This window comes from Rhinolophus ferrumequinum, chromosome 16, assembly GCF_004115265.2.
Source record: "Rhinolophus ferrumequinum isolate MPI-CBG mRhiFer1 chromosome 16, mRhiFer1_v1.p, whole genome shotgun sequence".
Lineage (NCBI taxonomy): Eukaryota > Metazoa > Chordata > Mammalia > Chiroptera > Rhinolophidae > Rhinolophus > Rhinolophus ferrumequinum.
This window is the reverse complement of record NC_046299.1, coordinates 67,318,613-67,341,788: the sequence shown is the minus strand read 5'-3', so window position 1 is coordinate 67,341,788 and position 23,176 is coordinate 67,318,613. Positions and strand designations below refer to the sequence as shown.

General features: G+C 40.6%; 1 protein-coding gene across 3 annotated transcripts in view; it reads left to right on the top strand.

Annotated features, from left to right (window-relative positions):
- Window positions 1-21,719, top strand: part of BMS1 (BMS1 ribosome biogenesis factor) — a 52,626-nt gene extending 30,907 nt beyond the window's left edge. For 2 of the 3 annotated variants that reach the window (XM_033131041.1, XM_033131042.1), the window contains exons 14-23: window positions 6,460-6,533; window positions 7,176-7,346; window positions 9,897-10,085; window positions 10,175-10,355; window positions 10,542-10,600; window positions 11,397-11,519; window positions 12,421-12,568; window positions 12,893-13,068; window positions 20,514-20,675; window positions 21,195-21,719. In XM_033131041.1, the coding sequence (XP_032986932.1) occupies window positions 6,460-6,533; window positions 7,176-7,346; window positions 9,897-10,085; window positions 10,175-10,355; window positions 10,542-10,600; window positions 11,397-11,519; window positions 12,421-12,568; window positions 12,893-13,068; window positions 20,514-20,675; window positions 21,195-21,218 (1,307 nt within the window). In that variant the 3' untranslated portion in view covers window positions 21,219-21,719. Of the gene's footprint in view, window positions 1-6,459; window positions 6,534-7,175; window positions 7,347-9,896; window positions 10,086-10,174; window positions 10,356-10,541; window positions 10,601-11,396; window positions 11,520-12,420; window positions 12,569-12,892; window positions 13,069-20,513; window positions 20,680-21,194 lie in introns of all 3 variants that reach the window. The other variant, XM_033131043.1, reaches the window with a different exon arrangement.
- Window positions 21,720-23,176: the final 1,457 nt, after the last annotated feature.

Below are 23,176 nucleotides of genomic sequence, written 5' to 3'. Positions count from 1 at the left end.
ATAAATTCCTTTAGCTTATTTTTTTCTGGAAAGCTCTTTATCTCTACATCAACTTTAAATGATAGCCTTGCTGGATAAAGCAATCTAGGTTGTAGGCCTTTGTTTTCCATCACTTTAAGTATCTCCTGCCACTCCCTCCTGGCCTGCAATGTTTCTGCAGAAAAGTCATTTGATAGTCTTATAGGAGTTCCCTTGTATGTAACCCTCTGTCTTTCTCTTGCTGCTTTTAGGATTCTCTCTTTGTCTTTAAGCTTTGCCATTTTAACTACAATGTGTCTTGGTGTGGATCTGTTTGGGTTTATCCTGGTTGGAACTCTCTGCACTTTCTGGGCTTGTATGTTGTTTTCCTTCATCAGGTTGGGGAAGTTTTCAGACATTATTACTTCAAATATGTTCTGGATCCCTTGCTTCCTCTCTTCACCTTCTGGTATTCCTATGATGCGCATGTTGTTGCGCTTGATGTTATCCCAGAGCTCTCTTAAGCCATCCTCATAGTTTTTTATTCTTTTTTCTTTCTGTTGTTCTGTTTGGGTGATCTCTGCTAACTTGTCTTCTAAGTCGCTGATTCGATCCTCTGCTTAATCTAACCTGTTGGTAATTCCTTCAAGTGAGTTCTTAATTTCGGTAATTGTGTTCTTTAGTTCTAATTGGTTGTTCGTTATGATTTCTACATCTTTCTTTATGTCTTCTCTAAGCTCCTTAAACATTCTTATCACCAGTGTTCTGAACTCTGTCTCTGAAAGGTTGGTTACCTCTGCTTCATTTGGTTCCAGTTGTGGAGGTTTCTTCTGTTTTTTTATTTGGGACGTGTATCTTTGTTTCCCCATTCTGGCTGACTCTCTGTGTTTGCTTTGATGTATTAGGTAGATCCCCTAGAGTTCTTAGTTCTTGCTAGGTTATCTTATGTAGTATGTATCCTTTATATTTGACTTGCACTACTTCGTTCTTCTCCTCTGCGTGTGCTCCAAAGATGACTCTTGTGTTGTGTATATTGTGCTGTTCAAGAAGATCTTTAATTGCTTTTTGCTTGTGAGTAGGTGGGGTTAACTCCTAGGCTGACTCGTTGTGAGACTTGGCTCTGCCCACCGCAGGGCATTCTGCTGCGTGAGGGTTGACCACTTAAATGTGGTTTCGCCTCTTTGGGCTCTTGTGCCTGCAGAGAATTCCCTCTGGGTGTGTGACTTGTAGGTCAAACCCGGTGGTACTCTGGTTTGGTCTGGAGTTGGCCTCTGGATATGTTGTTAATTATGTTCTATATTAAGAACATATTCATGATTTCAAACCTTTAGATTTGTTGTGATTTGTGTTATTAACCAGAATGGGCTGTGTCTTGGAAGATGTACTGTGGGTGCTTTAAAAATTATATATTCTGCTGTTGTTGGGTAGAGTGTTCTATATGTGTCAGTTAGATATTGATGGGTTGACTGTGTTCACATCTGTATCTTTACTGATTTTCTGTCTAGTTTTATCAGTTGCCGAGCGGAAGACGTTGAAGTCAACAAGTATAATTGCAGATTTACCTATCCTTTTAACTCCGTCAATTGTTGCTTCATATATTTGAGACTTTGTTTGGTATATACACATTTGGGATTATGTCTTTCTGGTGGATTGATCCTTTTGTAATTATTTATTACAATCACCTCCTAGTCACCCCCTCGGTGAGGGAGGGATTCCAGCCCTAGGATTATACGTGTAGCAGAATGGCTAAAGCTGACAGTGGCCGAATGAGATCAACAGCAGTTTATTAATCCTGTGCACTCATGACCTGAGGAAAGAGGACACTGTGTGCCATGCAGGGATTGCATTTGGGAGGCGGACTTTGTACTTAAAGGATCCTGGGATGACCATTGGTTCCCTTGGGGAGATGTGCTTAGCTTCTCTGAATAAATTCATGGGCTGGCAGAGAGGAGAAGTGAGACTTCTCTGTTAGGGTGAGGACTAGCTGAGAGCATCTGTCCAACTGATAAAAGAACTAGTTGGGTGAGGATCCTTTTTCACAGGGTAGAGGCATAACTGGCAGGCCTGCTCACAGCTAGGCCTTTGGGGCCTGTGAGGCTCAAAGGTGTCAGGGAATTTTAAGTCGTACAGTTCAGTAAGTCCCACTCTGGCTCTGATAATTTTCTTTGCTCTGAAGTTACTTTATGAGAGCACTTTTAGCACTTTTATATATACCACTTTTGCTTTTTTAAAAGATGAGTTTGCATGGTATATCTTTCTCCATCCTTTTACTTTCAACCTGCTTAGGTCATTAAATCTGAAGTGAGTTTCTTGTAAATAGTGTATAGTAGGGTTATATGTTTTTATCCTCTCTGTCAATCTGTCTTTTGGTGTGTTTATGCCATTTACATTTAAGGTATTGTTGATATGTAATTGTTTAAGTCTGATATTTTAATATTTTTTGTCTGTTTATTCTGGTTCTAGTTCTGTTTTTTTTCCTGTTTCCCTTTCCTTCTATCTTGATTTGTTTACAGTATTTTTGAGTGTATTTCCTTGTACCATGTTTCCCTGAAAATAAGACCTAGCTGGACCATCAGCTCTAATGTGTCTTTTGGATGCATTATACCTGGTCTTATAGTAAAATAAGACCGGGTCTTATAATACAATACGATACAATACAATACAATACAATATAATATAATGTAGCCTAGCGTAGCGTAGCATGACAACATAACATAACATAATATAATACCATATCTTATATTAATTTTTGCTCCAAAAGATGCCTTAGAGCTGATAGTCCGGCTAGGTCTTATTTTCGGGGAAACATGGTATGGGTTTTGAGTGTTTGCTCTGGGTATTACAATATTCATGTTGTAATACAACAGCCTCTTGGTACCAGCATTTTACCACTTTGAGTAACATGTGGAAACCTTTCTTTCATTTTGGTTCCTTTACCTTCCATACTTTTAAATCATTAAATATAATTTCAAGAGCTCATAAGAAAAAGGATAGTTTACGTGTCCATATTTCTGGTCTCTTTTTATTTTTTATTTTTTTCCTGATGGTCCCAGATTTCTCCTTTTATAATTTCCTTTCTGCTTAAGAACTTTCTTTAGCCATTTTTAAGGGTAAATATGCTAATGACAAATTCCTGTAGTTTTCCTTTGTCCGAGAATGTCTTTCTTTCCCCCTTCATTTCTTAAGAATAGTTTCACCAGATACAGAATTTGTAGATGACAGATCTTTTTGTTCAGCACTTGAAAAATGTTGTGCTACCTCCTTCTGATCTCCATGATTTCAGAGGAGAAATATGCTATTATTTGAATTGGTGTGGCCCTACAGGTAATCTTTCATTTCTGGCTGCTTTCAAGACTTTTTTTCTTTGTATTTAGTTTTTAGAAGTTTGATTGGTGTGAATTTCATTGGGTTTACTCTGTTTGAGATTTGCTCAGCCCCTTGAGTCTGTAAGTTTATGTCTTTCACCAAATTTGGGAATCTTGAGGCATTATTTCTTTCAACCTTAGTCTCTTTGTGACACTCTGATGATATAAGTGTTGAATATTTTGTTTCTGTCCCACATGTGGCATGAGGTTCTGTTTATTATTTTTAGGCTTTTTTTCTCAAGGTTGTTCAGACTGGCTGAATTCTGTTGATCTGGCCTCAAGTTCTCTGATTCTGTTCTCTGTCATCTCTACTCTTATTATTGAGCCCATCAGTCTAGTTTCTCCTTCCTTCCTTCCTTCCTTCCTTCCTTCCTTCCTTCCTTCCTTCCTTCTTTCCTTCCTTCCTTCCTTCCTTCTTTTCTTTCTTAGTGTATTTTTCAGTTCTGTAATTTCCATTTGGCTCTTCAGTTTCTTTCCTGAGGTTTTCAGTTTTTTGGTTGTTGCCATAGGGTATACAGTTACTTGCTGAAGTATTTTTATAATAGCTGCTTAAGATATTAGTCAGATAGTTCCAACAGCTGATTCATTTCCATGTTGGTGTCAGTCAGTTGTCTGTTCATACTCAAATTACTACAATTTTCCTGGTTGTGCATATGACAGGTGATTTTCTGTTATATACTGCACATTTTGTTTGTTATGTTAGGACAGTGTCAGCCCTGTGTAATTTTTTTACATTTCAGCAGGCATCATCCAATTTAGGTTGTGTGCAGGTCCTGGTTTACTTTGTGGGCTGGGGTTCCAATGACAATTGAATTTCAGAGCCTTTGCAGAGCTGTTCTTGTCTGCTTCATTGATCTGGTACCACCAGTCCCTTGAGGGAGCAGAGGAGCTTCCCCAGTCTCGGTCATCTGATGCGGCTAGGTGAGAGAAGGTTGTCTTGGCTTATGGAGCCAGTTTGCTTGTTGTGGGGGACTTCCTTTACTGGTCTTGCCCAGATACACATTGTTTTAGGTGGAGGAAGAGAGTCTCATGCCTGTGGCATCCCCCCTTGCTGATAACCCTTGGTCACCTGGTATGGATATCTTGGTGAGGGAAAGGAGATTGAGGCTCCTCAGGGAAGGTGCGCACTTTTCCTCTCACTTATTGTCGCGGGCCTCCTGATCCATGCCTTCTGCCACTGCTGCCTAGGGTACCTGGTATTGCTAGCGAGGTTGGTTTCATCTGGGAGGAAGAGTGAGCCTATCTGGGCTGCCCTCTATTGCTAGCTTTCGGGTTGAGAACACTGACCCAGAGTCGCTTTTCTGTGGGTTTGGTGTAGTGAGACACTGGCCACTATGTCATTTCTCTAGTGCTGGGGACCACTGCCAACGCATCTTTTACTTTCTACCTTTGGTTGTCTCTTATGCTTTTGTGTTATTTGTGGAGCTGATGGTTATATGTAGTTGGTAGCAACAAAGGAAATGTGTAGATACCATCTTGTCCAGATCAGAAATCGTTGGTGGTTTTTTCTCTTATAACTGTGTCAAAGGATTGGTGGTGTCTTACTGATACTGAGTCTTCCTTTCCTAACACATGGCAGTCTTTATCTGTTCAAGCAGATGATTATTAATAATGCCTTCTTCATTGGGCCGTGCTGAGGAACGTAGGTAAGGCATACAAAGCACTGAAGAGTGTTCACTAATGTTATTTCCTAGGTCTTTGGTACCTTAGTAAAGCTCTTACAATTTTTGGAATAAAGATCCAGCACATTTCTTATGCATTCTTAAGTATGTTATCCCTTTTTGTTTTTATTACAATGAAATCTTCCCAACTTTTATATATTCCTTGGCTCTTTGGTTCTTGGCTCTTACATGAAAATGCTTTAATACCCTTCTAAAGTTGTCTCCCAAAGGAGTTTTAAGTTGTCTATTTCTGTTAAGGGTAAGACCCATAACTAAACTTAGAGCTCCAAAAATGAATGAATGAATGAGTGAATGAGCAAGCTCTTCATGTGGATTCAGCACTGTTTTATGTACTACTCTTACTCTAAATGATGTCTTTTATGTAATCTAAGGTTTTCCCTAGGTATGTCACACGTTTATGTTGTGTTGATCTTACTGTTGAGACTCTTTTTCAAATGTGCTGTTATCTAAGTGGCTTTTCAAGTTACTTGTTTTCATATTTTTTATTAGTTTCAGGTGTACAAAACAACATAATGATTAGACATTTACACCCCTCACAAAGTGATAACCCCCCTTCCAGTCTATGACCCCTCTGACGTTGTATACAGCTGTTACAGTACCATTGACTGTCTTCCCTATGCTGTACTTTATACCCGTGACTGTATATACACAGGGTGCCAAAAAAATGTATACACATTTTAAGAGAGGAATAAACTGTATTAAAATTGTAATACTCAATATATATCGATAACAAAAGATGAATACAAGTCACGTTTGGCTTCTGCAATTACAAGAGGTGCTCAAAGAGGTTACCATCAGCATCCAGACATTTCTGATTACGGCGAACTGCTGCTTGAGCAATGTTAACCAAAGTGTCCACGCGTATACATTTTTTTGACACCACCGGTGTTTACTTACAGTTGACATTCAATGTTATTCTACTTCAGCTTCAGACGTGCAGCGCAGCGGGCATCTACACAGTCTGTGACGTGATCCCCCTGATAAGTCCAGGGCCATCTGCCACCCTATATAACCTTTACAACATTGTGGATGATACTCCCCACACTGGATTTCATATTCCTGTGACTATCAATTTGTACTTCCTAATCCCTTCACCTTCTCCCCTACCCCCACTCATCTCCTATCGTTACTCTTTGAATTGTGTTAGGGTCTCACCTACAGGGCCATATAGGTCATTTCTGTGCGTCCCTGTTTCAGTGTCTATTAACTACACTGGGAACATGTCTATGTGGGATGTCAAAGTGAAGTATAGAAATGTGGACTAGGTGTGTTTACTTAACCTAAACAGATGGTGATACAGTGTAACAAAAAGAGAAGTCTATGCAAGGGCAGCAAGAGGAACAGTAAAAATGAAGTTTGGGAAGCAGAATGCACTGTCCCCGGTGCTGGGTGGTACTAGAGTGTCACGTGCAGACCCTACTCACAGAGGAGCCATGTGGGTGTTCTTTTTCCAGATGAGCTCTATGGTGACTTTGAAGACCTGGAAACAGGGGACATGCACAAGGGAAAACCAGGCCCGGTCACTCAGGTATGACTTTTTCTGTGGCCTGCTGCCAACCACGGGTCCTTGATCTGTTTCCGTGTGTCCTGAGAGAGGCCTGTTTTGAGAAATTCACATCTTGTTATCTGTAGTTCCCAGACTGAATGGAGTCCTTCCTAAACAACGGAGGGTGGGGACAGATTAGAGGCTGTTGGTTTATTTGTTATTCTTGATCTTTTGGTCAATACCTATTACTTCTTTTTGTCATGATTCTTCAGTCACTGAAAGTTTTAGCTCCTGAGTCACTGTCTTCCTCTCCACTATTCCTTCTGCCATCATTCTCCTCTTCTTAAATTTAAGTGCCATTTGGAAAAACTAATTCCCTGTTCTCCCTAAGATTTCCATAGAACAGTATCTGGGAGCACCTAGGCTGGGGACACTTGCTGTTATTTTTATTCACGTTTAGCATCCCAGACAGATTAAGGAATGGCAATTAGTTGTAATGCAGATGTCTAAATGTCTCTTGTAGCAATGCATGTTATTTAGAGCTGAAGGCTTTGGTTTGTTTTATGTTTATGATGATCATAACTAAGGTTTTTGCAGCTCAAATAGATCTTTTGATATCTGGTTTAAGTTTTAAAAAACGATCTCCACAAACTTTTACAAAATTTTCTCTTCTGGAAATTTAAGATTGAAGATGTAGAGGAAGAAATTAAGGAAGAAATTGACCCAGAGGAAAGTGCCAAGAAAAAGCATTTGGATAAGAAGAGAAAATTGAAGGAGATATTTGATGCAGAATATGATGAAGGAGAAAGCACATACTTTGATGATCTTAAAGGAGAAATGCAGAAACAAGCGCAGGTAAGAAATGAGATCTGTCAGCCTCATTCCAAGGCTGTAATTCAGGGTTGTTGATGCCTGACCTTCCTCAGATCTCTGCTCCCTGGCCTGCCTCTGTGCCTCTCATTTGGACCCTATGCCAAGATGCAGGTGAGTGTTTACTCATGCAGCCATCTACTTGTTTCTTCAGCCAGAAGCTCACCAGAAAGACCTAAGCAGTAAGTGCTGAGGAAACAAAAACGGCTGAGACATTGCTGCCTCTATTGAGAATCTTACAGTGTAGTGACTTGAGGTAGCATGTTTATTTAAATGCCAGCATTGCCTTAACCTTCTGATGCCCTGGAGCCATAATTAAATCATTTGGATGAGCAGGTGATTCTAGGTCTGTGTGGCTTATGCACACACCAGTGCTCTCTAGGAAAGGTGTCCTGAAAACTCAACCTTGGTCAGAGTTCAGGGAATATTTCGAGTTAAGGGCAGATGTGGAGAAAAAAAGAGCATGTGGAATGCTGAAAGGGAGAGAGTGTAGCCCTCTTGTCTGGGTGTGCTGAGAAGGCTGGTGAACTCACTCTGAAAGACACATGGAGATGCGTACACAGGTGATGGTGAGTGTGTGGGTTGTGCTTTGACAAGTGGGACACCAGGAAGTTCTATAAGCCGGACCATACTTGATATGCCTTGTGCAAGATGAGCGTGTGAAAATGTCGTCCACAGGCTCTGCTCAGCCGCGGCCTTTGTCAAGTCAGAGGAGCATCTCCTGCTTAGTCACTAAGTGGTTCCGAGTCTGTGCTAACCTTTGGCAGAAGTGACCAGGATATGTAAAGCTAGTTCTGAAGTCTTTGCTTCAGGCATTTACAATGTAAAACCACCTGGAACCTGTGGGCGTCCTAAATGACTTTGACTTTTCACTCTGAGTGAAATGGAAGTCCATCTGAGCAGAGGAAAGACATGTGTGACGTAATTACCTCTTAGAGGAGTGCTCTGGTAGAGGCCAGCAAGATTAAGGGAACTCACTCTGGGGGTGGGGAGGCTTGTGGCAGGGGAGCTGGAAGAGGCAAGTTCTGGGTGTACTTTATTTAAAAGGCAGACCAGTGGGATTTCCTGGTGGCTTGAATGTGGAATATGTGAGAGAAAATCAGGATGACTTACTGGAAGAACTGGGTTGTCATGAATAAGACAGAAAGACTTCTAGCTGGTATAGGTTTGTCCAAGAAGATGAAGTTTGGGTCTGTTAGGTTTGAATTATCTTTCAGACAATTAGGGTGTCAAGTAGGCAGTGAGGAGTTGTGGAGAGAGCTGGGGACCAAGGACTTAGCTGTGCAGTTCTCAGCGGCTAGAGGCTCCCTGGCGCTGTGGCAGGGATGGGGTGACTTGGGAGCTGGTGCAGACAGGAGAGGGGCGGCCCAGGACTGACACTCGGCGCCCTGTGTAAGGAGGCTGGGTGGCGAGGTGGACGCAGCAGTAGGGGCTGAGTAGGGCTCAGGAGACTGAAGAAATCTAAAAGAATATGAGGTGTGCCAGAAACTACTATAGATGGAAGTGATTAATTGTTTTAAATCTCGCGATATGTTTATGATTAAGACAGAATTGACTCCTGGATTATGAACGCGGAGGCCTTTGAGTTACTTTGGCAAGCATTTTATGGAGTGTGGGTTAATGACCTGTTTTAAGAAATTTTAAGAGAATGGGAGCAGAGGAACTATAGAAAAGTTATGTGGGATTTTTCTTCAGAGAGAAGCAGAGAAATGGGGGACTAGTTGAAGGAAGTGGAGTCAAAAGGTTTTAAGATGAGAGGAATAACAGGCAAGATATGTTGGAATAAAGTCCAAGAGTGGATGATTTCTATCTGGTGTGCAAGTGAGGCTTGACATTAAATAGAGGTGTTGAAAAATAATCTGTAAGAGCCACCAGTGGAACTTTCTGTGATAAGAAAAATGTGTATCTGTGCTGTACCGTATCGTAGCCACTAGCCACTTGTTGATACTGACCACTTGAAATGTGGCTAATGTGATTAAGGAACTGAACTTTTTTATTTTTTACTGAATTTTAATTAATTTCACTTTAAAAAGCCATGTGTAGCTACCATATTGAACAGTGTAGAGCTATAATAAAAGGCTGGATATGGGTGTAAACCCTGGTAGGGAGTTGGCTATGGAAGTTCTTTTAGATTGCTTAGTTTTTGAGTGAATTAGGAAACAGTCAATAGCTAAGAGTGAAGATGGGGGGTAGGTACTGGGTGTTTGAAGAAAGGAGAGAAAGTGGAGTAATTGTTTGGAGAGTAAGAAAAGAAAGTGTGCCCTGGGGAAGTTGACGGTGTTTGCTCACGGCATTATGGGGCCCTGTCAGAGTTGTTCACATTTGCTGTACCCTGGAGTGACTGAAAAGAAAATTGTTGGGACATATCTGGAACAAATTTTGAAGATGAAATGTATATTATTAGGATAAAGCCTACATAATTCTGTTCATGGGTCCTTTATTTAGAAATTGCTCATTTTTAAAATGTCCATCTTACATTTATCAAAGATAACAGCATTTTGGGTTTTTACTGTTTGTTCCCCCTCTCATGTATAGCTTAACCGGGCAGAATTTGAAGATCAAGAGGATGAAGCCAGAGTTCAATATGAGGGCTTTCGACCTGGGATGTATGTCCGAATTGAGATAGAGAATGTCCCTTGTGAATTCGTGCTTAACTTTGATCCCCATTACCCAATTATTTTGGGTGGTTTGGGCAGTAGTGAGGGCAACGTTGGATATGTACAGGTAGGTACCCTTGCTTCATGCTCGACAGTTAGTTGGGCTTTTGGACTTACTTCCACTGGTAATCTTACTGAAATCTCTTCTTCCCTCAGGTGCGTCTGAAGAAACATCGTTGGTATAAGAAAATCCTCAAGTCCCGAGATCCAGTCATTTTTTCTGTAGGGTGGAGGAGGTTTCAGACAATCCCACTCTATTATATCGAAGACCACAATGGAAGACAAAGGCTTCTAAAATACACCCCACAGCACATGCATTGTGGAGCAACCTTTTGGGGTAAATGATTAGAATAATTTGCTTTTAGGTTAATTAAAACCTTTTAGGCTTTATCATTATAGTTTTGTCTTTCTCCTTTCATAAAATTCCAATTCATAGATTTTTCTCTTTTTTGGATTGGAGCTTGTATGTGAAACAGATTCCAAATTTTCTGGTTCATTATATATTTTTTCTGTTTTATTTAAGGTCCTATCACTCCACAAGGAACTGGGTTCTTGGCAGTACAGTCTGTCAGTGGCATAATGGTAAATATCTTAGATGTTTCATTTTACAGCTTGTGTTTCAGAAATATGTCTTGAATATCGACTATGTACCTGAAACTTTAAGTTAAAAATTACTCCTTTTGAGTGTATAAGTTAATTTCTTTGCTTTTAATTTTTCTAAAGTAGGTTAGAATCTCTTAATCTCTTTAAGTAGGTTGTGGGAGTGGAGCGGGGGTAGAAGAAGAATTGTGATGGTATTGATGACATATTTTTATGTACTTTTTGGACTTATTTTTCTAAATATATTTAAGCAGTGCTCGCCATGTGCTAACTGCTGTCCCAGGTTCTGGGGGTGAATCAGATACCAGCTGGACATGCAGCTAGCCCCGTGATGTCAGGTTAGCAAAGTGTGTTCACACAGTCTTGATCTAATCAACCAGAGCAGGTTTCATTGGTCCCATTTAACAGAAAAGAAACAGAATAACAAGCAGATGGAATCCACCCTGGAGGTCCAAAATTAAATTTCTTAAACATTGTAACCAAATTTTTATAGTCCTTTTCATTCCAAATAGGTCATTGTTGTGAAATTATGTTACTATAAAATCACCCTCAGGAAAATACTGAAGATGTACATTGTCACTAGTTGGGCTTATGTGTATTATAGTTTCAGATTACTTTTGTTAAAATACTGTTCTGCATATTCAGATATTCTTTCTTGTTCTTTCGTAGCTGATTGTAAGTGAAATGTACGTAGGTAACTTGTTGTATCACAGAGAATTGTAGTTTTTCTCCTGCTGATGTTATTCCTTTATTCAAATTTTGGGGGTTTCCTTTTTAGCCTGATTTCCGGATTGCTGCCACAGGAGTTATCCTTGATCTGGATAAATCTATAAAAATTGTGAAGAAATTAAAGCTAACTGGTTATCCATATAAAATTTTCAAGAACACTTCATTCATAAAGGTCTGTTTATCTGTATACTCACATATCTATAAATTGTTGAAGGAGGAATGAAATACTTCTAAAATATAGGCCTAAAGTTTTCAGAAAAGTATTTGAAATCTTTTATAAACTTGGTCTTTGATATTTTTAGTGGTCTCTCTGTATTACCTAAATATGTTCAGAAATCTTAAAGTGAAGTGAAATAGAGATATTTAGTAATTGAGGCTGTTACTTATTACTTTCATGTGAGACTATCACAGAGCTAACACTGAAATCTGATTCACTGGTTTTGTTTCCTACCTTTTTGGATTGTGTTAAGAAAGGGAAACTCATAGGTTTGTCAAACAGATGAGTAGAAAAATAGACAAAGCAGTTCTCAAAATACTTGTTGGCAGCGGTATAGAAAAATGGACACGTGTAATATAACATGGGAGGGTGGTTTGAGCGACATTTATTGAAAATTTCATTAGTGGGGATGTTTCCATTAACACAGAGCTAAGATGATCATAAAATGTTCTTATAACGCAACATTTATCTAGCTCTTTTTGTTTTCCTGAGTGTGTGCACCTAAGTAATAGAATATGAGTTGCAGGCCAGCCCTGAGGCACTGCAAAGGCTGTCTAGGCCAGGTCAGGCCAACAGATGTCTTTCTGACCTTCTCGTCTACAGAGATAGCAGTGATGAGTGTGCTAAGGCACCCACAGTAGTCTTGATTAATGTTATTTTGGGGAGAATATAGAGTCGTAGTGACTTAGTAATTCCACTTTGGGGGGGAGTGGAATACATTTTGATTATCACCATTATCACGCTTCAGTGAGTTGCTTTATGTTTTATAACAAGGATGTCTTTATGAACTAAGTGGTAACGTATCTGATGTGTGTGTGTGTACTTTTTATATATATGTATCTATATATACCTGTAGGGAATGTTTAATTCTGCCTTAGAAGTGGCCAAATTTGAAGGTGCCGTGATTCGAACTGTCAGTGGAATAAGGGGACAGATCAAGAAAGCACTCCGGACTCCAGAAGGAGCATTCCGGGCCAGCTTTGAAGATAAGTTGCTGATGAGTGGTAAATATCCTTTTTGGTGTGTTCATACAGTATGTCACCATTCACTATTGATTTCAGAGGTTGTCGTTTAGGTTGTTAGAAAGTGGGTGTCAGCTCCAAGCCCCCCGGTTGGAGTGTCTCGACGCGCATGTGCTAGGTCACACATCTGGGCCATGTGGTTCACAGCCAGCACCAGTTTGGTGATATCCAGGAGTATTTCATGTGCTGAAATCTGTCGTTACGTACTGTGCAACCAAGCAGCTAGAGAAGTTCGAGGCGTATTCTTCTGTTTGACAGATGGGTGTGAGTCTTCTTTTGAAATGTTAAATTTCCTCTTTTTTCCAGACATTGTCTTCATGAGAACTTGGTATCCTGTCTCCATTCCTGCCTTCTATAACCCAGTAACATCTTTGTTGAAACCAGTTGGTGAGAAAGACACGTGGTCAGGAATGAGGACAACTGGTCAGCTCCAACTCACCCATGGGATCCGACTGAAGCCCAACAAGGACTCTCTGTACAAGGTACCATCACGCATGTGCTCTGTAGATGGGCATCCAGAAGCTTTGTATGTAGTGTCTTCTGGGCTTTGAATTTCCAAGTAGAAAGGCTAACATTAAATGTAAACGAACACACTGGATATTCATAGAATACTTTGGAAGGAAAAGGAAAGTGGTAATAATTTTTTCTGTGGCTTGGAAAGGAGACTTAAAATTTTCATTATATATTCTTTTCTCCACTGTATACATATATTACTTTTAAAAACAATATGCTAATTCTCACTGAAGCAGTGTGGGTTTTGAGGAAAGTTTTAACAATTTTTTTTTCTGATTAGTTCATTTCTTTTCTTTAGATTCCACATATAAGTGAGATCATATGGTATTTGTCTTTCTCTGTCTTATTTTACTTAACAAAATGTTCTCTAGGTCCATCCATGTTGTTGCAAATGGTAAGATTTCTTTCTTCTTTATGGCTGCGTAATACTCCATTGTATAAATGTACCACAGTTTCTTAATCCAGTCATCTACCAATGGGCATTTCGGTTGTTTCCACGTCTTGACTATTGTGAGTAGTGCTGCAATAAACATAGGAGTGCATAAAGTTTTTTGAATTAGAGTTTCGGATTTCTCCAGATAGATACCTAGGAGTGGAATTACTGGATCATAAGGTAGTTCCATTTTCAGATTTTTGAGATACTTCCATGCTGTTTTCCCTAGCGGCTGCACCAATCTGCAATCCCACCAACAGTGCACAAGCGTTCCCTTTTTTCCACATCCTTGCCAGCACTTGTTGTTTGTTGATTTATTGATGATAGCCATTTTGACTGGGGTGAGGTGGTATCTCACTGTGGTTTTTATTTGCATTTCTCTGATGTTTAGTGAGGTTGAGCATTTCTTCATATGTCTGTTTGCCATCTGAATGTCCTTTTTAGAAAAATGTCTCATGTCCTCTGCCCATTTTTTAGTTGGGTTTTTGTTTGTTTGTTTGTTTTTGTTTGGAGTTGAGTGAGTTTTTTTATAAATTTTGGATATTAACCCCTTATCTGATATATCATTGGCAAATGTCTTCTCCCATTCAGTAGGATCCCTTTTTGTTTTATTGATGGTTTCCTTTGCTGTGAAAAAACTTTTTAGTTTGATGTAATCCCACATGTTTATTTTTTCTCTTGCTTCTCTTCCCCAAGGGGATATATCAGTAAAAATCTTACTTTGGGTAATGTCTGTAAAGTTTCTTCCTATATGTTCCTGTAGGAATTTTATGGTTTCAGATCTTACATTTAAGTCTTTAAGCCATTTTGAATTTATTCTTGTATGTGGTGTAAGGAGGTGGTCCAGCTTCATTTTTTTGCATGTGTCTGTCCAGGTTTCTCAGCACTATTTATTGAATAGACTGTCTTTACTCCACTGTAAATTCTTACTTCCATTGTCGTAGATTAAATGACCATATGGGCATGGATTTATTTCTGGACTCTCTATTCTGTTCCATTGATCTACGTGTCTGTTTTTATGCCAATACCATGCTGTTTTGATTACTATATAGCCTTGTAGCATAATTTGATGTCAGGTATCGTTATACCTCCCACTTTGTTCTTATTTCTCAAGATTGCCGAGGCTATCCGGGGTCTTTTATAGTTCCATATAAATTTTAGGATTATATGTTCTATTTCTGTGAAAAACATCTTTGGTAGTTTGATAGGAATTGCGTTGAATCTCTATATTGCCTTAGGCAGTATGGACATTTTAACTATATTAATTCTTCCTATCCATGAACACGGTATGTGTTTCCATCTATTTGTATCTTCTTTCATTTCTTTCTTCAGTATCTTATAATTTTCTGAGTACAGATCTTTTACTTCTTTGGTTAAATTTATTCCGAGGTATTTTATAGTCTTAGAAGCAAATGTAAATGGGATTGTTTTTTTAATTTCTCCTTCTGATGTGTTGTTATTGGTATATACAAATGCCACTGATTTCTGAATATTAATTTTGTATCCTGCTACTTTACTAAATTCATCTATCAGCTCTAATAGTTTCTTGGTGGAGTCTTTAGGGTTCTCTCTCTATAGTATCATGTCATCTGCATATAATGACAATTTTACTTCCTCCTTACCGATTTGGATGCCTTTTATTTCCTTTTCTTGTCTGATTGCTGTGGCTAGAACTTCCAGCACTATGTTGAATAGAAGTGGAGAAAGTGGGCAACGTTGCCTTGTTCCTGATCTTAAGCGGAATGGTTTTGCTTTTCCCCATTGAGTATAATGTTAGCTGTGGGTTTTCATATATGGCCTTTATTATGTTGAGATTGTTGATTACCGATTCAATTTCTCTGGTGGTAATCAGTCTATTCAGGTTTTCCGTTTCTTCTTGAGTTAGCCTTGGAAGGTTGTATGCTTCTAGAAAATTGTCCATTTCTTCCAGATTGTCAAATTTGTTGGCATATAGTTGCTCATAGTAATTTCTTAAAATTTTTTGTATTTCCGTGGTGTCTGTTGTCACTTCTCCTCTTTCAGTTTGGATTTTATTAATTTGGGTCCTCTCTTTTTTTTGTCGATTTTGTTTATCTTCTCTAAGAACCAACTCTTGGATTCATTGATCTTTTGTATTGTTTTTCTGGTTTCTATTTCATTTATTTTCACTCTGATCTTTATTATCTCCTTCCTTGTACTCCCTTTGGGCTTATTTTGCTGTTCTTTTTCCAGATTTCTTAAGTGTGAAGATAAACTTTTGATCAGTGATGTTTCTTGTTTCTTTAGGTAGGCCTGCAAAGCTATGAATTTCCCTCTTAGGACTGCTTTCGCGGCATCCCATAAATTTTGGGTCGTTGTGTTTTCATTTTTGTTTGTCTCGAGATGTCTTTTGATTTCTTCCTTGATCTCATGGTTGACACATTCATTATTTAGTAACAAGTTATTTAGGCTCCAGGAATTGGGGTGACTTCCAGTTTTTTTCCTGTAGTTGATTTCTAATTTCATAGCACTGTGGTCAGAGAAGACAATTGGTATGGTTTCCATTTTCTTAAATTTATCAAGACTTATTTTGTGGCCTAACATGTGGTCTGTGTTGGAAAATGTTCCATGTGCGCTTGAGAAAAATGTGTATTCTACAGCTTTGGGATGAAATGCTCTGAAAATATCGATTAAATCCAAGTGGTCCAATGTGTCATTGAAGGCCATTGTTTCCATATTGATTTTCTGTCTGGAAGACCTGTCCTTTGTTGTCAGAGGTGTGTTGAAGTCCCCTACTATGATAGTGTTACTGTTGATCTCTGTCTGTATGTCAGTCAATATCTGTTTTATATATTTAGGTGCTCTTATGCTGGGTGCATAGATGTTTACTAGGGTTACGTCCTCTTGTCGGATCGATCCCTTTATTATTAAATAGTGCCGATCTTTGTCTTTTAATGTATTCTTCATTTTAAAGTCTAGTTTGTCAGATATAAGTATTGGAACTCCAGCTTGTTTCTCATTTCCATTTTCAATAAATGCCTTACTCCAACCCTTCACTTTCAGTCTGTGTGTGTCTTTTGATGTGAGGTGAAGTCTCTTGTATACAGCATATGCAAGGGTCTTGCTTTCTTATCCACTCAGCTACCCTATGTCTTTTTTTTTTGGAACCTTTAATCCATTTACATTTAAAGTGATTATTGATAGGTATATAGTTATTGCCTTTTTTTAAATTTGTAGTTAGATTGTTTTCATCTTTCTTCTATTTACAGAAGCCCTTTTAATATTTCTTGCAATGCTGGCTTGGTGGTAATAAATTCCTTTAGCTTATTCTTTTTGGGAAGCTCTTTATCTCTTCTTCATTTTTAAATGATAGCCTTGCTGGATAAAGCAATCTAGGCTGTAGGCCTTTGTTTTCCATCACTTTGAATACCTCCTGCCACTCCCTCCTGGCCTGCAATGGTTCTGTAGAAAAGTCATTTGATAGTCTTATGGGAGTTCCCTTGTAAGTAACCTGCTGTCTTTCTCTTGCTGCTTTTAGGATTCTCTCTTTGTCTTTAACCTTCCCCATTTTAACCCTAATGTATCTTGGTGTTGACCTGTTTGGGTTTATCCTGGTTGGAACTCTCTGCAGTCCCTGGGTTTGTATGTTGGTTTCCTTCATCAGGTTGGGGAAGTTTTCGGACATTATTACTTCAAATATGTTCTTGATCCCTTGCTCCCGCTCTTCACCTTCTGGTATTCCTTTGACGCGCATGTTGTTGTGCTTGATGTCATCCCAGAGGTCTCTTAAACCATCTTCATTGTTTTTTATTCTTTTTCCTTTCTGTTGTTCTGTTTGGGTGATCTCTGATAACTTGTCTTCTAAGTCGCTAGTTCGATCCTCTGCCTAATCTAACCTGCTGTTAATTCCTTCAAGTGCGTTCTTTATTTCAGTAATTGTGTTCTTTATTTCTAATTGGTTGTTCATAATGATTTCTCTATCCTTCTATATGTCATCTCTAATCTCCTTAAACATTCTTATCATCAGTGTTCTGAACTCTGTCTCTGATAGGTTGGTTATCTCTGTTTCATTTGTTTCCATTTCTGGAGGTTTCTTCTGTTCTTTTATTTGGGATATGTTTCTTTGTTTCCCCATTCTGGCTGACTCCCTGTGTTTGCTTTGATGTATTAGGTAGATCCCCTAGGGTTCTTAGTTTTTGCTGTGTTATCTTATGTATTATGTGTCCTTTATATATGACTTGCACCACTTCCTTCTTCTCCTCTGTATATGCTCCAAAGGTGACTCTTGTGTTCTGTATATTGTCCTGTTGAAGTTGATCTTTAATTGCTTTTAGATTGTGAGTAGGTGGGACTGACTCTTAGGCTGACTAGTTGTGAGACTTGGTTCTGCCCACCGCAGGATGTTCTGCTGCTTGAGGGTTAACAGCTTAAATGAGGCTTGGCCTCTATGGGCTCTTGTGCCTGCTGAGAATTCCCTCTGGGTGTGTCACTTGTAGGTCCAACCCGGTAGTACTCTGGTTGGTTGGGAGTTGGCCTCTGAGTGTATTGAATCTTGTGCCTCTTGAGCTGGGCCCTGGTGTAGGGCAATTCAGAACAAAGCAAATCACCAAGTACCACAACATCAACAACAACAACAAATGAAAAAAATCACATACATTCACATGTAAAAACAACCGATAACCCACACTCAACACAGGCAAAAATATCAGATATAAAAACAAAACAAAACAAAAAAAGCAGTGCCAGTCTTGGCTTAAGCCCACCAAGTAATCTCCAGGTCGTCCTCTGCTGTACCAAAGAGTCCTCTGCGTATTGTGCAGGCAGAGCCGGTCACCTGGTGCCCGGAGTGACCTTGCGACTGCAGATTTAGATGAGTGGGGCTAAGGGGTCTGGATGGTAGTTTCTACAAAGTCAGTGCAGTTTCTGCTCTTGCCTGCACATATGCACACTGAGTAACACAGCCAGCCCTGTGCCCAGTTTTCCTGAGTCTTAGGGCACTTCTTCCATGCGTGCGTGCGTGTGGCAGGCGGGAGATTTCTGAGCTGCTGAAAGCCCAGATCTGCCTCTGCCGCCTACTGCTGATCCCTGGGAGTGCCTCCGCAGTTGTAATTGCCCTCCCCAGCTGGAGGTCTCAGCTGAGGTTACTACCTCAAAAGCTGGACATACTGTTCTCTCGGCCGGAGAGATTAGCTGTGGGTCCCAGGGAAAGAGCCCACCTCCTGGCTTTTGTGGTCTGTGTTCTGTCCTGGGACCACTTGCTTCTCCGCAGCCATGGATGTGGCTGCATCTCCACTCCGCTCCCTTCCCTCTTCCCCTGCTCGTCCAATTTGCCCACGTTCATGTAATCCTCATACGAGTCTCTTAGCTGTTTTGTGTGATGAACAGACAGTCCTTTGATGGGTTATAGATGTTCAATTTGCTCCGGAGGAGAACTCAAGAAGTCCGCCTCGCTGTCGCCATTCCTATGACGTCAACCCAAACAATTTTTTTTATTGAAGTGTCAACCTACGTACAGAAAAGTACACAGATCAGAAATGTACAGCTCAGTGAACTTCAACACACCCAAAGTGCCATCACTTGGATGAAGCCACAGAATCACCAGCAGAACAGAAGCCTCTGTGACCTCTCCCGGTCACTACCCCTCTTCTACCATAGAGACAGCTACTCTCCTAACTCCTGATGTGTAAATTAGTTCTGCCTGTTTCTGAGTTTTATAAAATAGAGCATATGTTTTGCCTGGCTTCTTTCCATCAGTATTACGAGGTTCATTCACGTTCTTGTAAAGAGCAGACATTGATCTGTTGTTGAGTAGAATGTTCTATGACGATGTCAGTTTATCTGTTGACGGAGTTCAATTCCAGTATTTGGCCATTACGAATGCTGCCCTGAGCACATCTGTGCAACTCAGGTGGTGTGCGTGTGCACACACTTCTGTTGCATGATTCTGTAGAATGGGACTGCCAGGTTACATGGTATGCATGTGGTCACCTCACTGTGTGACGCCTGCAGTGCTCGGGAGTCACACCAGCTTAGAGTCTACCAGCAGTTCTCAGCTCTGGTTGTTCCATAGCCTTGCCTGGACTTGGCTTCATCAGTGTTTTTTTATTTTACATTCTCAGTGCCTGTCTGGACTCTCATTTTCATTTAGATTTTGGTCTCTGAGAACTTTCATTATTTTTTTCACAGTTTAACAGTGCATTTGAAATGATTTGTTTATTTTAATGCAGGATATTTAATTGTGTTGTAATAAGATGGTAGTTCAGGATATCAGTCTGCCATTCTGCTAGAGACAGAAGTTTCCCAGGCATTACTTTTTCTATAAAATAGTAATAAAATTTGAGTCATGTTACATGAATTTCCATTAAAACACACTTTAGGACATGGTACCTCTTGTCATTTCTGAGGCAGTTAAGAATATTGGCCATCTCAACTTAAGCATAGAATTTAGATTACCTTAGAAACTGAATGTAGAGAGTGCTTTGCCTCTTCTGTTGTTTAAATCTCATTTTTCTCAGCATGTCTTCCATTAGCAACAGAATAAAGTTAAATTTCTCAGTGAGAGTCAGGGATGGCGACATTGGCTGCTGATTAGAGGAAGAACTACGGCCTCAAATCCAGAGAAGTTGATACAGCCAAGTTGAACAGCTAAATTTTTCTCGTGAGTCTAAAAAAACACCTCAGTGCCCCAAAGATAAGGCCTGATTTTCCATTAAAAGAACCTTTAGATCTATGTATCTGCTATGTTGAGACTCCGATAATCTGTGCTGTAGAAACAGGCACTGTTGTTCTTGGAAGAATTGTAAATATAGTCTATGTATTTCTCTGTTTTGCCTGGAGCTGTTCCTGTCACTTGAGGCAATCCGTGCTTGATGAGTGACTGAATCCTTATTTCTGATGGTCAACAGATTCTGCTGTTACCGGTCTTGTAGAAAAGCCAATCCATCGAGTGGATTTCATGCAAGTTTTAAATGCACATAGACCATAATTCAAGTATTCCACAGTTTTTGTTTTGTTTTGTTTCAGCCAATTGTGAGGCAAAAGAAGCACTTTAATTCACTGCACATTCCGAAAGCCCTGCAGAAGGCTCTGCCCTTTAGGAACAAGCCCAAGACCCAGGCAAAGGCAAGCAAGGTGCCAAAGGACAGGCTGCGGCCAGCCGTCATACGGGAGCCCCAGGAAAGGAAGGTATGTCAGTGGTGGCTTCCTGAACTGCATTCAGATGTGAAATAGTGATTTCAGCAGCAGCACCTTTGGCATTTCTACTTGCCTTCTCAGTCTTCAACAGGAAAGGATAAGGGCCAGACTTAGGGCACTGGAACTGGAAGTTAGGGGAAAGGCCAGAGTCCGTCCATTTCTCTCCTCACATTTAGTCACACTCTGCCTTGAGCATCTTACTGGGGAGTAGCAGGCATTGAGCTGGCGGGTCCCTCTATCTTGAGTAGTTGTGCACAGTGTCCAGGCGGTTTTGTGGTGAGGGCCATTTTTTAGTATTTTGCCAAATAAATGGGCTCCTACTTAATATCTCCATGCAAATTATGATTTCGTAGTTCAGAATAAATTTTTCACTTGGTTAATATTCATTTGGATCATGAATTGATCCTGGTTTTGCAGTCCCTCCGCTGAGGTGTTTGGGCCCCTGGCACTTAGCAGGCAAGCCTGCTGTAATTGTGAGAACATGGGTGCTCACTTGTTCTGCTCCCCCAGGTCCTCGCCTGTTGGATGCACTGAGCTCCGTGCATCGGCACAAGGTGAGGAAGGCCAAAGAGCAGCGGCACCTGCACAACAGAGAGCATTTCAGGCTGAAGCAGAAGGAGGAAGAGGAGAAGCTGAAGCGACAGAAAGACCTCAGGAAGAAGCTCTTCCGAATTCAGGGTCAGAGAGAAAGGAGAAATCAGAAGTCCAGCCTTAAAGGGCCTGAGGAGCAATTGAAGTGAGCTGCAGACACACAAATTCGTTTGGATCTGCAGAGAGGGGTGGTTTCTGGCGTGATAGTACTTGAGAAGGACAGGCCAGCAGACTGGAACCCAAAAGGACTCTGCTGGATGTGTCTCCCAAACTATGCCTTTGAGAAGAGAAGTGCAAATGTGCTGATAAGACCCCTGTGTATTCTGAGCATCTAGATTATGCCAGATTTAAAGTGACATAATTTATGGTTTTGTAGATTCCCTCACATGTCTCAGTGTAATTATTTTGTGCTACAAAGATATCATTAAAATATTTTCCTGTTAATTTTGGCTTAGAAGTAATGTTCATTAGGGGTGAATGCTTAAAGATTGTGGATAATTCTACCACCTTGATGATGAGTCTTCCAGAGGGGTAAAAAGAGTAACTTGAAACCTCAGCTTTAAAGTAAAATTTTAGAGGGGGCGGGGGTTGTATGGTACAGTGCACAGCTGGGTTTCCCGGAGGCCACATGATGTGCAATAATGCAACAGCCGACTGCAGATGCAAGAGTCCAGCTTTGTCTAGTAAGCCGGACTTAAAGAGATTTGGAAACTAATACGGTGCTACTTTTGTATAAATTGCTTTTGCTTTGGAAAATATTCTTCACAAGAATATTCTATTTATGTTACCATATAATGGGCCATTTTTGTTAAAACAAATTAATAGAAAAATACTTTAAATTTTTCTTATCTCTAATTTATTATATAGTAAGAATCGATAGATACAACCCACCTGAAGAAACAGTCTCTGAGGTCCTTATTTCTAAGAGTGTAAAGATGCTGAGATCCAGATGTCTGGGAACCACTGCCCTGAATGTCCTCCTGTGGTGGCCCCCACGCTGCTCGTCACCATGTACCCAGAACCTAACAGACCGGTGTTGGGTACCTTGTAGATGTGCACAAACAGGGATGAATAAGTGCCTGCTCTGTGAGAGAGTGCTTCGAGGTGCTTCGATTGTTCCGTCCTTGCCAAGACTCAGTGGCCTGGCAGCAGCTGCATAGGAAGACAGGAGCTGCTATCAAGTGTTTTGACCCTTCCCTGTGCCATTCCGACACACTTCTGTCATGCAGGGTCTCTGGTCCCACTCCCCGCACAAGAACTCAGGACATGGTGAGGCCGAAAAGGAACAACAATGGAGCCATAGATATAGATAGGGAGTCATACGACTGCATTCTCGATGGTGGCTGGCCGAGACACAAAACTCCAGTACCCCAACGAGGGGTCTTCCTGCACCCTCATCTCGCTGGTGGCCAGGCGAAACACAGGAAGTAGGATCAACACAATCCGCAATCCACCGTCCGCTCTTGCTAACCGCAATTGGCTTGCTAACGGCATTTGCTAGCCGCCATCCACCGTCCGCTTCTCTGCCAACCAGCCAACCCCCTAGCGTAGCCACAGCAGTAATATTAGTGGCTAATGGCTAACTGGTTACAGCCGATGGCCAACTAGTCACAGCTGATGGCCATCTACTACCCGAGCCAGCACCTTTCCACATGAGGTCAAGAGCCTGGAAACTGCTCTCCTGGCTCTGTCCCCCACACTTCACTTGCCCAAGACCTTAGATGCAGTTGATGGCTTGCCAGTCCTGGGGGAGGGCGGGCGGCGGTGGTGGTGATGGTGGGGGGGCTCGAGTGTGATAATGTGCTTTAAAAACCGTAAGTTCTGGTAAAATTAATGTGTAAGACCTTAGTAGGGAAGTTGTTACCTAGGTAGAGCTATTTTCACCCATCGTCTTCAGTTTC